Below are 16,692 nucleotides of genomic sequence, written 5' to 3'. Positions count from 1 at the left end.
AGGGTGGCGGTAATGCACCATTAAGCTGGATGCCAACCGCCGTAAAACAAGATACAGACAGACAGACAGAGTATTTGTCGAGACTTGGACACAGCAATGCTTCGCTGCCTGCTTGCATTTGGCCTGAGAAGTTGGACTGTTGTGTCACGTGACTCTGAAGACTAGCGGTATTCGTTTTATTCTTAATTGTTCTTTTCAGCTGCAATGCAGGCTTATTCACCATTTGAGAGTTTTAGTCAACGGCCCTGTATGAACGAGTGTGTATTGTTTTCTTTTCCCTTTAACACCGTTCACATTAAACTATCGACCCATTTCAGTCTCTCACTCCGCACTTGGGCTGGATCCAAACCTGGTGACAGTGGGGAGTGGGGAAGGATGTGTGGGAGGGAGCAGGGAGAGAGGGGCAGCTGGGCTGGGGGGGAGCTGGGAGAGAAGGGCGGCTGGGTTTGGGGGAGAGGGGCAGCTGGGCTGTGGGGGGAGGGGGGAGAGAGGGCGGCTGGATTGGGGGGAGCGGGGGGAGAAGGGCGGCTGGGCTGTGGGGGGAGTGGGGAGAGAGGGGCGGCTGGACTGGGGGAGCGGGGAGAGAGGGGTGGCTGGGTTCGGGGAGGGGGAGAGAGGGGCGGCTCAGTTGGTGGGAGGGGGAGAGAGGGGCATCTGGGTTGCGGGGAGCGGGTAGAGAGGGGCAGCTGGGCTGTAGGGGGAGCGAGGAGAGAGGGGCGGCTGTGCTGGGGGGAGTGGGGAGAGAGGGGCGGCTGGGCTGGGGGCAGACGGGGGAGAGAGGGGCACCTGGATTGGGGGGGAGTGAGGAGAGAAGGGCAGCTGGGCTGGGGGGAGCGGGGAGAGAGGGGCGGCTGGACTCGGGGGAGGGGGAGAGAGGGGCGGCTGGGTTGAGGGGAGCGGGGAGAGAGGTGCGGCTGGGTTGGGAGGGAGCAGGGAAAGAGGGGCGGCTGTGTTGGGTGGGAGTGGGGAGAGAGATCTGGGTGGGTATGGAGTGGGGTGAAAGCTGGGTGAGTGGGGAGAGATGAATAGATGGTTAGGAATTGGGAAAAGAGAAGTGGGTGAGGAGTGGGGAGAGGTGGGTGGGTGGAGGGTTAGGAGTGATTTAAAAGTCTATAGGATTTGGACTGAACTGGGATCAGTACGGACAGGCAGTTACCGGTCAGCACAAATATTTTGGGCTGAGTGCCTGTTTGACTCTGTACAAACAGTCACATGATTTCTTTGAAAAGGAAAGTTTGATGGCAAAAGCTCTGAATCTCTCTGTAAACCAGGGTACAGTAACAGCAGTATCAGCAGAGGTCACACTGAGAGTCTGAATTGGGTAGAGAGAAGTGGGAGGGATGTTGGGGGAGAGGGGAGTGAGGGGAGAGAGATCAGTGGGTGGGAATTGGAGAGAGGTTAGTGGGTGGGGATCGGGGTGGTGAGTTGGGTGGGTGGGTGAGTAATGGGATGAGAGATGTGGGTGGGTGGGGAATGTGAAGAAAGGAGGGTGGTGGGGAGTGGGGAGAGAGGACAGTGGGTGGGGAGAGAGAGGAGAGTGGGTGGAGAGTTGAGAGAGAGAAGAGTGGGTGTGAAGTGGGGGGAAAAGGGGAGAGGGTGGGGAGTGGGGGGAGAGAGGAGAGTGGGTGGGGAGTGGGGTGAGAGAGGAGAGTGGGTGGGGAGAGAGGAGAGAGGAGAGTGGGTGGGGAGTGGGGAGAGAGGAGAGTGGGTGGGGAGTGGGGGGAGAGAGGAGAGTAAGTGGGGAGAGAGGAGAGTGGGTGGGGAGTGAGGGGAGAGAGGAGGGTGGGTGGGGAGAGAGGAGAGTGGGTGGGGAGTGGGGAGAGAGGAGAGTGGGGAGATAGAGGTGGGTGAATGTGAAATTGAGAGCCTGGAGGGTGGGGGGAGTTTAGAGAGGGTGGGTGGGGAGTGGGATTGAGAAAGTTTGGTGGGTAGTTGGGAGAGAGATCAGTGGGGATTGGAGAGAGAGATAGGTTGGTAGGTGGGGAGTTGGGAGAGAGATGTGTAGGTGAGGAGTGGGTTGATAGTTGAGTGGGGAGAGAGATCAGTGGGAATTGGAGAGAGACGGATGGGTAAGTGGGGAGTGGGGTCAGAGAGGAAGGTAGAGTGTGGGGAGAGAGGTTGGTGGTTGGGGATCGGGGTGGTAAGTTGTGAGAGGTGGGTGGGTGAATAATGGGATGAGAGATGTGGGTGGGTGGGGAGTGTGAAGGGAAGAGTAGGTGGGGAGAGGGGAGAGAGAAGAGGGTGGGTGGGTGGAGAGTGGCGGAGAAGTGAGGGTTGGGAGAGAGATGGTTGGATGAGTGGGGAGTGGGGAGAGAGGTGGGTGGGTTGTGGCTGTGGCGAGGTGGGCGGGGGAGCGCGAAGTGGGTGGGGAGTGAGGTGGGTGGATGGTGGGGAGACAGAGATATCTCGATCATTTGTGCTGTTAATTGGTTTCAGTACGGACATGTAGTTGCCAGTCAGATTGAGCATTTTGTGTTGAAGGTCAGTTTAACTCTGTACAAACAGTCACATGATTTCTCTGAAAAGCAAGCGATGTGCTCTGAGTGAGGTTGAAAGTGAAAGCTCTGAATCTCTCTATAAAACCAGGGTACAGTAACAGAGGTCACACTGAGAGTCTGAAGCAGTCAGTCACTGGCCAGGTCACTGACAGAAACAGCTGGTTCATCGCTCACTCTGCCTTTTGCTGTTTTACAGTTTGGTTTAGACTGATTCACTGTTGTCTCTGGAATTCAGTTCACCCACATTCCACATGTTATTTCTGACAGAGTGTGATTGGTGAGACAGTGTGATTGGAATCACAGATACAGGAGGAAGCTTCTACTGACTTAGGATCAGTTATCTTCTCCCTCCTGTCCACCTTTCCCTTCTCCTTTTAAACCCAGCAGACTGTTCGTGTGATCGTTATGGAGTCTGACCCCATAACACTCCCCCATGGACACAGCATCCCCATGCTGAGGGATATTCTCCAACAGCAGCTCAAGTGTAGCTGCATCTCCTATAGAACCATCTTCAGACAGACTCAAAAAGTTCTTCTGGACACAGTTTATCAGTTCATTCCCCTGTAGACCTTTCACACTGAGGCTGAAGGTCCAAGTTCCTGAACCTTAGTACTCTTTCATCTCTGTGATCTGTCTCCATATTGACTCCTCCATCTCCCACTGACTGTTGTGATCTCTGTCATATACTCCAACCAAAGTGATCACCCTTTTCTAATTTGGAACCTTTGCCTCACTAGAAGAACCTTGGGGACAACCTTCCTCCTTTCTGCAGTGATGGTCTCATTCATCAATACTCTACTTATACATACCTCCCCATCACACCTGAAGTGTCTGTACCCCAGCAAAGTCCTGCTCTTGTCCCATCTCTGTGATGGCAGCAATATCATGTTCCTAGTGCTGACCAATGTGCTAAGTTCATCTGCCTGACTGGTGAGTCTCCTTGCATTTACTCAGATGCATTTTAGCCCTGCAGTCCGCCCCGAGCTTTATTAAACCAGCTCTGATCTGCCCACTAGAGTGACTTTGTTTTCTTTCTATATTTGACAGTATATCCCCTCCCCTCCTGGTCATAGTCTCTGTGTGCCACCACCCTGGCAGATAAGCTTAAACCCACCCCAACAGCACCAGAAAACTCCCTGTAGGGATACTGGCTCCATCCTGGATTGGGCAGAAACCACTGCTCCGAAACATTCTCAGTGACGCAGAAATCTAAACCCCTCTCTCCTGTACCATCACTTCAGCTCTGTTCATCTGACCTATCCTCCTGTTCTCTGACACTCAGGAGTGTGTGGCACTGAACATAATGGAGTGAGTGAAACCTTCCCATTCCTGATCAGTAATCTGCTCCCTAACTCCCTAACTTCATGCAGCAGGACCTTCTCCCATTTGCACCTGACGTTCCATGTACGGACCAAATCGAAAAGGTCAGGGTGTCCAGGCCAGAGACGAGAGACGGGCTGGTTCAGCTCAATGATCCACAGGGTCTACTCGTCTCTGCACTGAACTCAGATCAATGATCCACAGGGTCTACTTGTCTCTGCACTGAACTCAGATCAATGATCCACAGGGTCTACTCGTCTCTGCACTGAACTCAGATCAATGATCCACAGGGTCTACTCGTCTCTGCACTGAACTCAGATCAATGATCCACAGGGTCTACTCGTCTCTGCACTGAACTCAGATCAATGATCCACAGGGTCTACTTGTCTCTGCACTGAACTCAGCTCGATGATCTGCGGAGTTTACTGCTCTCTGCACTGAACCGAGGCTCCCGTAGACACACTATCCACCATGTCCTCCACGCTAGTACATCCACAGATCAGGAGGTCCAACGTATTCAGTCAGGAGCTGAAGTTGGACACACTTCCTGCACTGGTAGTCACCTGGGACACTGGAATTCTCTTTGGTTTCCAAGCACTGGGCCCTGTCTTCCTCCTGGACAGAGAACATACATCTCACATTCATTGAGTGTATTGATTACACCAGCAAGATTCTTCGTCGATAAACGCTGCCTGTTACAATGTAACATCCCTGCCTTTATCTTTATTTCAGTGAACAACCCACCCTTGCTACTCACCAATCAGCTGTTTCCACTGACACACATCACTTCCTGAATGGTGATATCACCTCCAGCTCTTCCAATGGTCTTGACAAGGTAGGTGGGCTCTAAATATGCAATGGTCTGTCCCACTGCTCTCCCCCAGGTCCTCCTCACTCACCTCTGCTGCCTTCTTAATTCCCCGAATCTGCACAGCATCATATTGTTATGGAGCCTCCGGACCAACTTGTCCATCCGGAACAAGATTCCCATCTGAGCCAGTCCGATTTCCCTGCATTTTGCCCGGAGATCCACAGGTTCTTGGTTATTTTATTTATTTCAAATCAAATCAAGTGTAATTGTCTTTCAAACCATACATAGATACAGCCGAATGAGACAGCCTTCCTCTGAGGCCAAGGTACAAAAGATTAATTTTGATATACAGCCCGGTATAGGCCCTTCCAGCTCGTTGAGGTGGGTCACTCTAGTAATACCCGAGAACCCTGATTTAACCCTATCCACCTCACGGAACAATTTACAATTCCCAACTCCCCTACCCAGTATGTCTAACTGTGGGAGAAACCCACTCATCCCATGAGGAGGGTGTACAGTGAGTCCTGACAATGATGCCATCATGAAACTCTGAACCCCAAGCTGTAATACCATCACGCTAACTTCTGTGCCACCATGGCAACCAGTAAGAGTGTGAAAAGTTATGGGGAGAAGGCAGGAGAGCGTGGTTGAATGGATTAGTGAAACAGTCAGGATGGAATGGCAGAGTTGACTTGATAGGCTGAATGGCCTAATTCTGGTCTTATGCTCAAGTTGTTTGTGTAAGTAGAGAACAACCAATGTCCCAGAACCAATCCCCGTGGTACACCATTCATCACATAAAAGTATTACGTTAAGTTACATTAATAAACAAAGCAGTTGTGCCAAAAGAGAGCAAGATCGTGACGTAGTGTCCATGGGTTCATGGACTGTTCAGAAATCTGATGGCAGAGGAGAAGAAGCTGTTCCTGAATCATTGAGTGCAGGTCATCAGGTTCCTGTACCTCCTGCCTGATGGTAGCAATGAGAGGAAGGCTTGTCCCAGATGCTGAGGATTCTTAATGATGGATGCTGCCTTCTTAAGGTATCGCCGTTTGAAGATGTTCTCGATGCCTGCCTTTTTGTAGCTATGTGGAATAATCCATCTTCCAATCCGACACCAGGACCGCTCCCCAACTCTTCCTATGCTACATGGATGACTGCATTCATGCTGCTCCCTGCACCCGTGCTGGGCTCATCGACTTCTCCAACTTTGTTTCCAACTTCTACTGTGCCCTCAAATTTACATGGTCCATTTCCAACACCTCCCTCCCCTTTCTTGATTTGTCTCTATCTCTGGAGAAAGTCTATCCACTGATTCTCACAGCTACCTGGAGTATACCTCCTCCCACCCTGTCAACTGTGAAAATGCTATCCCTTCTCATAGTTCCTCCATCTCCACCGCATCTGCTCTTAGCATAAGGCTTTTCTTTCCAACCCTAATGAGATGTCCTGCTTTTTTAAAGCAAGGGGTTTTCTTCCTCCACCATTAATGCTGCCTTCACCCACATCTCTTCCATTTCATGCACGTATGCCCTCACTCCAACTTTCCACCACCCAACCAGGGATGGGGTCCTCTTGTTCTCTCCTACCACTCCACCAGCCTCCATGTCCAGCACATAATTCTCCATAATTCCCACCACCAAACACATCTCCACCACCTCCCCCCGGCTCCACTTTCCACTTTCCTGATGCAACTCCCCTGTTGACTCATCCCTCCTCACTGATCTCTCTCTTGGTTCTTACTGTATCCTTGCAAGTACAAAAGTGCTACACCTACCCCTACGCCTTCTCCCTCACTACCATTCAGGGCCTCAAACAGTTCCTCTGGGTGAGGCACCATAATCTGTGAGTCTTTACCGTATCTACCGTATCCAGTGCTCCTGGCGTGGCTTCCTGTATGCCAGTGAGACCCAACATAGATACTTGGAGACCACTTCGCCAAACACCAACAATCCATCCACCAGAAAAAGCGGAATCTCCTGGTATCCACCCATTTCAATTCTACTTCCTATGCCCATTCCAATATGTCAGTCCATGGCCTTCTCTACTGCAGTGATCAGGCCACACTTAGGTTGGAGGAACAACATCTTATGTTCCATCTGGTTAGCCACCAACAAGATGGCATGAAGATCGAGTTATCGAAGTTTTACCCACCTATTCACCATTCCCCAGTCCTGTTTCCTTCTCACACAATTTTCCTTACCTGCCCATCACCTCCTTCTGGTGCTCTTCCTCCTTCCCTCTCTTCAATCTCCTATCAGATTCCTCCTCCTCCAGCCCTTTATCACTTTACCAAACAACTTCCTCCCCCTCTCCATTTCACCTATCACCTACCATCTCCCTCCTCTTCCCCCACCTTCTTACTCAAACCTCAACCTTTTCGTCAGTCCTCATGAAGGTTCTCATCCTGAAATGTCGACTGCTTATTCCTTTCCATAGATGCTGCCTGGGTTGCTGAGTTCCTCCAGCATTTTGCATGTGTCACCTTAGATTTCCAGCCTGTGCAGATGTACTCATGTTTGTGCCATGCCTTTACTCTTTCTACCAAAGTGCATGACCATACACTTCCCCAAATTATATTCCAACTATTACTTCTTGCCCATTCTCCAATGTATCTAAGTCCTTCTGCAGACTCCCTACATCCACGACACTATTTGCACCTCCACCTATCTTCGTATCATCTGCAAACTTGGCCATAAAACCATCAATTCCATCATACACCGTTGACATATAACGTGGAAAGAAGTCGTCCCAATACCCGTAACCACGGGACACTACACGTTACTCGCATCCAACCAGAAAAGGCTCCATTTATTCCCACTCTTTGCCTCCAGCCAATCAGCCACTGCTTTATCCATGCTAGTATCTTTCCCGTGACATCATGGGCTCATAACTTGTTAAGCAGCCTCATAGAAACATAGAAACATAGAAAATAGGTGCAGGAGTAGGCCATTCGGCCCTTCGAGCCTGCACCGCCATTCATTATGATCATGGCTGATCATCCAACTCAGAACCCAGCCTTCCCTCCATACCCCCTGACCCCTGTAGCCACAAGGGCCATATCTAACTCCCTCTTAAACATAGCCAATGAACTGGCCTCAACAGTTTCCTGTGGCAGAGAATTCCACAGATTCACCACTCTCTGTGTGAAGAAGTTTTTCCTAATCTCGGTCCTAAAAGGCTTCCCCTCTATCCTCAAACTGTGACCCCTCGTTCTGGACCTCCCCAACATCGGGAACAATCTTCCCGCATCTAGCCTGTCCAATCCCTTTAGGATCTTATACGTTTCAATCAGATCCCCCCTCAATCTTCTAAATTCCAACGAGTACAAGCCCAGTTCATCCAGTCTTTCTTCATATGAAAGACCTGCCATCCCAGGAATCAATCTGCTGAACCTTCTTTGTACTCCCTTTATGGCAAAGATGTCTTTCCTCAGATTAGGGGACCAAAACTGCACACAATACTCCAGGTGTGGTCTCACCAAGGCCTTGTACAACTGCAGTAGTACCTCCCTGCTCCTGTACTCGAATCCTCTCGCTATAAATGCCAGCATACCATTCGCCTTTTTCACCGCCTGCTGTACCTGCATGCCCACTTTCAATGACTGGTGTATAATGACACCCAGGTCTCGTTGCACCTCCCCTTTTCCTAATCGGCCACCATTCAGATAATAATCTGTTTTCCTATTTTTGCCACCAAAGTGGATAACTTCACATTTATCCACATTAAATTGCATCTGCCATGAGTTTGCCCACTCACCCAACCTATCCAAGTCACCCTGCATCCTCTTAGCATCCTCCTCACTGCTAACACTGCCACCCAGCTTCGTGTCATCCGCAAACTTAGAGATGCCGCATTTAATTCCCTCATCCAAGTCATTAATATATATTGTAAACAACTGGGGTCCCAGCACTGAGCCTTGCGGTACCCCACTAGTCACCGCCTGCCATTCTGAAAAGGTCCCGTTTATTCCCACTCTTTGCTTCCTGTCTGCTAACCAATTCTCCACCCACACCAATACCTTACCCCCAATACCGTGTGCTTTAAGTTTGCACACTAATCTCCTGTGTGGGACCTTGTCAAAAGCCTTTTGAAAATCCAAATATACCACATCCACTGGTTCTCCCCTATCCACTCTACTAGTTACATCCTCAAAAAATTCTATTTATTCCCACTCTTTGCCTCCAGCCAATCAGCCACTGCTTTATCCATGCTAGTATCTTTCCCGTGACATCATGGGCTCATAGCTTGTTAAGCAGCCTCATAGAAACATAGAAACATAGAAAATAGGTGCAGGAGTAGGCCATTCGACCCTTTGAGCCTGCACCGCCATTCATTATGATCATGGCTGATCATCCAACTCAGAACCCAGCCTTCCCTCCATACCCCCTGACCCCTGTAGCCACAAGGGCCATATCTAACTCCCTCTTAAACATAGCCAATGAACTGGCCTCAACAGTTTGCTGTGGCAGAGAATTCCACAGATTCACCACTCTCTGTGTGAAGAAGTTTTTCCTAATCTCGGTCCTAAAAGGCTTCCCCTCTATCCTAGTATCTTTCCCGTGACATCATGGGCTCATAGCTTGTTAAGCAGCCTCATATGTGTCGCCTTCTCAAAGGCCTTCTGAAAATCCGAATACACAACATCAACTGATTCCCCTTTGTCTATCCTGCTTGTTATTTCCTCAGAATTCCCCAAGATTTGTCAGGTAAGATTTTCCCTTGAAGAAACCTTGCTGACTTTGAACTCATGTGCTTCCAAATATTCCAAAAACTTATCCTTAAAAATAGACTCCAACATCTTTCCAACCAATGAATTCAGACTAACTGGCCTTTAATATCCTTTTATATTCTTTCTTCTGCCTCCCTCCTTTTTAAAGAGTGGACTGATATTTGCATTTTTCAGCCAAAGTTAAAGTTCAAAGTGAATTTTTTATGAGAGTACAGATACATAATCACATACAACCCTGAGATTTGTTTTTTTGTGGGCATTCACAGTAAATTCACTGAGATACAGCACAGAATAGGTCCCTCTGGCACCTTGAGCCATGCCAGGCAGCATCCCCCAATTTAACCCTTGCCTAATAGAATCATAGAAACATCGAAAGCCTACAAAGCTGTGCTGAACATGTCCTTATCTGAGAATTTACCTTGGGTTACCCATAGCCCTCTATTTTTCTAACCTCCATGTAGCTATCCAAGAGTCTCTTAAAAGACCCTATCATATCCGCCTCCACCACCGTTGTCAGCAGCCCATTCCACGCACTCACAACTCTCTGCGTAAAAAACTTACCCCTGACATTTCTTTTGTTTCTCCATGTTGTTAGTGTTACAATACAGTTTAATCCTCTCAATATGAAACTCCCATCCTTCTTCGGCGCTACCAAATTCATCAACTTCCCCGACTGAAGCCATTGCCATGTTAATTTTCTTTAAGTTCAGCAGATCTTTCCCTGTGTACAATGACCTGTTTCTTATGCCTTTGTTAGGGACTGTGACCGCCCCGTACTGTTTAATTCTTTTCTCTTGCTGTCTCATCCCGTAATCGCATCGTAACTGTCGGTGCAGTTGCTGATATTTTCTAACATTCAGGTTCATGCTCGTCACCAATTTGTTGTGTCTGTGCACAACTACGTAGCAATTAGACCGGTCAGGGATAGAAGAGGAAACATGTGCCTGGAGACAGAGGAGTTAGTGAAGTCCTCAATGAACACTATGTTTCAGTGTTCACCAGTGAGAGGGACCTTGGTATTTGTGAGGACAGTGTAAATCAGGCTTAGATGCTGGAACACGTTGATGTTCAGAAAGAGGAACATTTGAAAAATGAAAGGATAGATAACATTAGGATGAAAGTGTTGGTGAGGTGGTCACATCCAGCGTGCAGGTTCAGACTGTAGATGGGTGACCACCAGGAGAAATAAGGTGAGTCAGCAGTCCCTCAGTAACAAGTATACCTCTTTGATACAGCTGGGCTGGCGGGGATGGTTAGGTTGATCTCAGACAGGATAAAAGGTTGGTACAACATTGGGTCCTGAAGGGCCTGCACTTTGCTGTAATGTTCTGGTTCGATGTTCTATTTGTGTGGAGACTTGGACGTTTACCCCATCATGGTCACGAACAGCCCACCCCTTACAGTCGGCCTGTGCCCTGGTCCTAGATTCATTAGCCAGTGGGAACATCCTCCTTGTATCTAGCAATGTTAAACTCTGTACTCATTTAAGTGAGATCACAACTCAGCCTTCTAACCCCCAGTGAACAGAGGGATGGTCAAATCAACTTCTCCTGATATGACAGACTCACCAACACATAGACCTGATATACACTAACCCTGTTTCTCTCTCCACAGATGCTGCCTGACATGCTGAGTATTTCAACGATTCTCTCAAGCCAACCCAGGGAAAGAAATCTGCAGAATCTTCATTACACTCCCTCAAGAGAAAGTGCATCGTTCATTTACAAAGGACAACAAGTTTGTACCCAGTCCTCCTGGTGTGGTGTCACCAAGACCGGCTAGAATTCTGTGACCAATTCCAGGTTGCCATGGTTATCACCTACTGACTGTACTCAGTACACATGGTGCCAGGACAACGAGACCTGACAGAGGATCACCAGCCAGAGGCACGGAACCATTCAGTCCTGTGATCCTGGAACAGGAACTGTGTGTTTCAATAGGACATCAGGCACAGCAAATATCCTGGACAGTAATCGAGTCAAAACGATAAATCCTTCAAAGAAAAATAAGAAAAAGAACAAGATGCCTGAAAATCTCAGACTCCCACGAATTGTAAAGGATTTGGGATTACAGAACCTTTATCCTCACAAACTGTCTCTTCAGACTGTGCAGGAGGTGTCCCAGGATAAACTGGAGGACAGCAATCCAACTCGTGAAGAAGACCTTCCCTGGTGATTTCTCCAAAGGATCCTCTCAGCCAATTCACTGGTGAGGAATCCTGAATGGCCACCTGATCTGTCCTCCAAAGGTAAAAGCAATAACCATGAAGACTTTGGTGATTTCTTTGAAGTTACAGCACCAGGGGATCGTGGAATCAATCCTCTGGATATCATTGCTGCCATTTTCCTCTGTGCTGACCACTTTCTCCAGCAGGAACTGATGCTGAAGATGTCTCTGTGCCAGTTTGCATTACCCTTTCTGATGCCAGACACACACAGTCACCCCGTGGACAAGGTGAGGGGACCCACAGAAGGGTCTGGTGCCACCCTTCTCCTCTGGGCCATGAGGCCCATTGTTAAAACATGGTGCCCACATTCTCCTACAGACAGCAGCCCCATTGTGGAGGTGCCCATCGTGACAGCAGCCATGCCAATGGTGTCCTTCCTCAGACTGGGAAGGTGCACAGTGTCCAAATCCCGAATCCTCAATCTCACCCTGAGTCAGGCACAGCTGCAGCAGAACATCTTCCTGCACTCCGAGATGGAATGTGGGAATGTGCCCCGCAGGATATCCGATGGAATGGCTGAGATCAGCTGGTATCTCCCTTCTGGGAAGAGTAACATGGATATTTTCCCCAGAGGCTGTTGCATTCATTAACCTCCGAGGTGATGCTGAAATCTTCCAGAGAAACGCTCGGTTTCTGGCAAAAGTATCTGCTGCTCTCTTTATTTTCATTGACGTTCTCGGTGAGAAGGAAAGAGAATTCCTCACCTCTCTCACACAGTCACCAGCAAAATGCTTTCTCATAGTCAACACCCACATCAATCAGAAACACAAAACTCGTGATCAGGTAAAGAAACTGTTCAAAGATCTAAAGTTAGAACATTAACAATGGATTGTTCGGGCAAATGTAAATGAAGCTAAACTTGTGGAAAAGCTCCGTTCTCAGATCAAACAAGTAATTCTAATGAGGGACAGGGACCAGACCTTGCTGAGCCTGGAGCAAATGGCTGACATTGCGATGAAAAGTGGGATTGAGGTCGATGAATGTCAACCTGAAATACAACGAGCCAAGGAACTGACCAAAATACTGGACAGACTTGACTCAGGAGGCATTACTGGGTATAAAAGGAGAGTGTTGCCCTTTCATGGAGAGCCCTGGCAAGGGTTGTCTAAAGTTGAAAAAGAGAAATCTCGGATGAAACTCCGTGGGGACAGAACCACAGAAGTGTATAACCAGGAACTGGACCGGGAGAAGAACAGAATCCGGGAAGCTCAGCTCAGACAGAGTCTGTCGGAAGAGATGTGGCTGTTCATTGAACACCTCACCCGTCATGGTGGGGTTGACAGAGCCATTTCCCTACGGTGGCTGAAGCTGGAGCTGGACAGTAAATCATGGGAAATTATGGCAGGATTGTGTAGAAAATATAAAGAACTGTACAAAGACTCAAAGCAGAAGGTGAAGGAATTGAAGGAGTTGGATCAGAAGATGTCTGATAGTTCCCTGGGACTCGAGCATTTCATGAGGGAACTTGGCCAGGTTTATGAACTTTCAGTGACACGACACAACGTCACCCGAAGGACACAGATCCACCCAAAGGTGTCGCAGTTCCCAGGTGTTGCTGCTGAACTGTTGCTCGAAGGGTTCCCATTGGAACTCATCGATGGAGATGTTTCCAACGTTCCCGTTCCATGGATCACTTCCGTACTCACAGAAGTGGCCAACAAAGTGGGAAGAGCTTGCCAAGTGTTTGTGCTGACGGTGATTGGAGTTCAGAGCACGGGCAAGTCCACACTCCTCAACACAATGTTCTGTTTGCGGTTCGCTGTGAGCAGCGGCCGATGTACTCGAGGGGCCTACATGCAGTTGATCAAAGTCACAGGGAGCCTGGTCGAGGAGCTGGGCTGTGAGTTCATCCTGGTCATTGACACAGAGGGGCTGAAAGCCCCAGAACTCGCAACACTGACAGACAGCTACGAGCACGACAATGAGCTGGCAACGTTCGTGGTTGGATTAAGCAACTTAACATTGGTAAACATCGGGATGGAAAATCTGTCAGAGATGAAGGATATTTTACAGATTGTTGTTCATTCCTTAATCCGCATGAAGGAGACAGGAAAAGGGCCAAAGTGCATATTTGTGCACCAGAACGTCGGCGATGTGAGTGCGCACGATCAGAATCTGAGAGGCCGTCAGAAACTCCTGGAACAGCTGGATAAGATGACAGCGGCTGCAGCAAAGCTGGAGAAGGTGGACCGAGTAACGTTCCGTGATGTGATGGACTATGATGCTGACAAGGACAACTGGTACATCCCTGGTCTGTGGCATGGTACACCCCCAATGGCTGCAGTCAACACCGGCTACAGTGAACACGTCTCCCAACTGAAGAACAACCTAATTCAGTGTCTACTCCAACAGAGCAAAAGCCAAAGAGCTTTCACTATCCCGGACTTTATCAAATGGATGGCTGGGCTTTGGGAGCAGGTGAAACATGAAAATTTCATTTTCAGCTTCCAGAACAGTCTGGTCGCAGAGGCTTACAACCACCTCTCCATGAAGTACAAGGACTGGGAGTGGGAACTCCACAAATTCAGTCACTCCTGGGGAAATGAGGCTGAAAACAGAATCAGCAATGCCAGAGGAGATCTCACCGAACTGCTCCATAATCTGGAGAGGGAGATCAGGACAGAGATGAACAAAAGGGGGGGTGACACTCTGGATAAACTACAAGCTCTGTATGAAAGTGGGGCTGATAACGTGCATCTGATGGAGAATTACAGAGAGGAATTTAAGCTCAGCATCTCCAGTTTATGCAGCCGACTTCAGCACGATTCAATGCAGAGATGTAGAGATGCCGTGAATAGACGGGTGGGACTGCAGGGAGTGGATGATATTTGTAATAACTTTCAGAAGATTGGAGAACAGGTCAAGGAGCTTTTACCGAAGTGTAAAGCAGCAAATCGGGTGTTGGGTGAACAGGAATTGCAAACTGAATTTGGAGGAATGTGGAAAAGTACACTCTCTCAGCTGGAGTATCAGCCCTGTAGAGAAAGACACATCAAACAGGAGATTGAAGATCTTCTCAGAGAGGAAACAAAATCTCAAGGGAGAGTCATTAATGAAAGACTGAAACGTGAAAATCTCTGTAAACTGGGGACCCAGTACTTTCAGATTGAAGAGAAACACATCAACGTGTCATATTGGAGATGGGGTGCAGGTAAATTCATTCCATTCGGATTGAAATCAGATCTCGATCAAGCAGCAATGATTACAAAGCCCATCGAGGATGAATGCAGACATTGGATCACTGCCATCACAAACAAGGACATGGATTATGACAAAAAATATTCCATTGAACTTTTTAAAATCATAGAGAAAAAAGTTGACAATATTTCACATCAATACATTTCAATGACTGAGGTTTTCAAGGCTGAGTTTAAACTTCACCTGTGTGGTTATGCTGCACCAAAATTCCAGGAGATGCACAAGAGGTTCATTCACAAACACGACCCACGGAGAAAACTGGAAAACATGAGAAGTCAATACTTTGATCTTTTCAAAGCTATTTACACAGAGCAGGATGAGAACCAGAGACAAGCAGATCGATTTGCACAATATTGTTTCTTGCCAGCTCTCCAAGACGCCACCCTCAAGAGTCTCAGTGTGAAAATCGTGGACGATATGAAAAACCATGACCCTGAACGAAAGTACAGTCTCCGCAACAACTTCACTGTGGCCCTCCTGGTCCACCTGAAACAAACACATCAATTTGATAAATATCTCCAGTACATTACCGACTTTGAGAATTTCTCCAAAGACTGGCTCCATCAGCAAGTTATTAGACACTGCAAGACAGAACATGATGGAGAGAGCACATTTACCCATCTGGTTAAAGAAATCCTCACCGAGATCACTGGGCAAGCTAAGGACATTGTTCAGGATGCAGTGAATCAGAACTTTGCTGGAAATGCTCAGAACTTCCTAAACACGTTTGTTGATGAGTTAAACACAAGAATCTCGATGCCCAAAGATGAGATGAAACTCGTTCTGTTTCATGGTGATAGTGATGGCAAGAAATGTGCAGAAGCCATTCTGCCATGTATTGAAGAGGTGGAGCAGGATCTCCTCCGTGAGGTAAAAGGCTGGGATGTCGAAGCAAAGATTGAAGAATTATCCATTAAACCCAGGGAGGAGTTGTTCAAAGGGTTATTCAATTGTACAAAGAAATGTCCTCTCTGTGGGGTTTTCTGTGACTCAGAGACCCCGGTACACTCACAACACTCCTGTAAACAGCACAGACCTCAAGGGCTCAACGGATATCGATGGACAGACAGTGAATGTCTTGTAATGGATATCTGCACAGCTTTAGTCGCAGGTGATAAACAATTCAAAAATAAAGACACAAATTGGGAATGGCATCCCTACAAGGACTATCAAACAGTCAATGATTACTACAAATCCTGGATTTTCCAACGGGAAATTTCCGCACAGGCAGCATCATATTGGAAGAAGGTTTTCTGCACTTTCAATCAGCAGTTTGCTGATGAATATGGAGCAAAGCCTGCAAAGATCGATGGAAGCTGGAACATTGGCTGGGATGTGGTGAGGGAAGAAATGAACAAGACGTATAATACAACCATTCAGTCTTGGTAATGTCGCTTTAAATATCGTTACTCAGTGAGAGACAGATGAAGGAAACTGTCTGTCTCGGAAGGATTGGGCAGAGTAAATCACAGAGCGTTCAAATCCAAATCCAATCACAAATCATCAAAAGGATCAGCAGAGCAGAAGGAATGTTTTTGATTGATAGTTTATCAAATCAGGGAATAATTGATGAATCAGATCAGGGATCAATGAGAAGTATTTCTGGAGAAAGGTAACAGGTATCAAGAGGGTAGAGACTAAATGTGAGGGTGGAGGGTGGGAAATGAGGATCTAGTGTTGGAATTGAGGTGCTTTGAGTGATGGGATCAGGGGAACTCCAAAGAGGGACTGACATACTGTATAGGTTGACGAGGGGAAGAGAGATATTGTGAGGATGGATTGAAGGATAGGGTGGGGAAATTAAGGGAGAGGGTGAGGAGTAGAGTGAGGTGGGATTCAGGGATAGCATGAGGAGGGATTGAGGGACAGAGTGAGAAGGGAAGTGATTTAAAAACCATTTCAGAAG

The 16,692-nt window shown here is 47.9% G+C and overlaps 1 protein-coding gene across 1 annotated transcript; it reads left to right on the top strand.

Moving 5' to 3' along the window:
- The first annotated feature begins 11,383 nt into the window (after positions 1-11,383).
- On the top strand, positions 11,384-16,407 carry LOC134345028 (up-regulator of cell proliferation-like). Its single transcript, XM_063045161.1, is given in 2 exon segments — positions 11,384-12,154; positions 12,156-16,407. Coding segments are annotated over 2 exon segments (4,791 nt in total). The 3' UTR covers positions 16,176-16,407.
- Positions 16,408-16,692: the final 285 nt, after the last annotated feature.

This window comes from Mobula hypostoma, chromosome 4 (assembly GCF_963921235.1).
Source record: "Mobula hypostoma chromosome 4, sMobHyp1.1, whole genome shotgun sequence".
In the NCBI taxonomy this organism is placed as follows: Eukaryota; Metazoa; Chordata; class Chondrichthyes; order Myliobatiformes; family Myliobatidae; genus Mobula; species Mobula hypostoma.
This window is presented reverse-complemented; position numbering and strand designations above follow the sequence as displayed.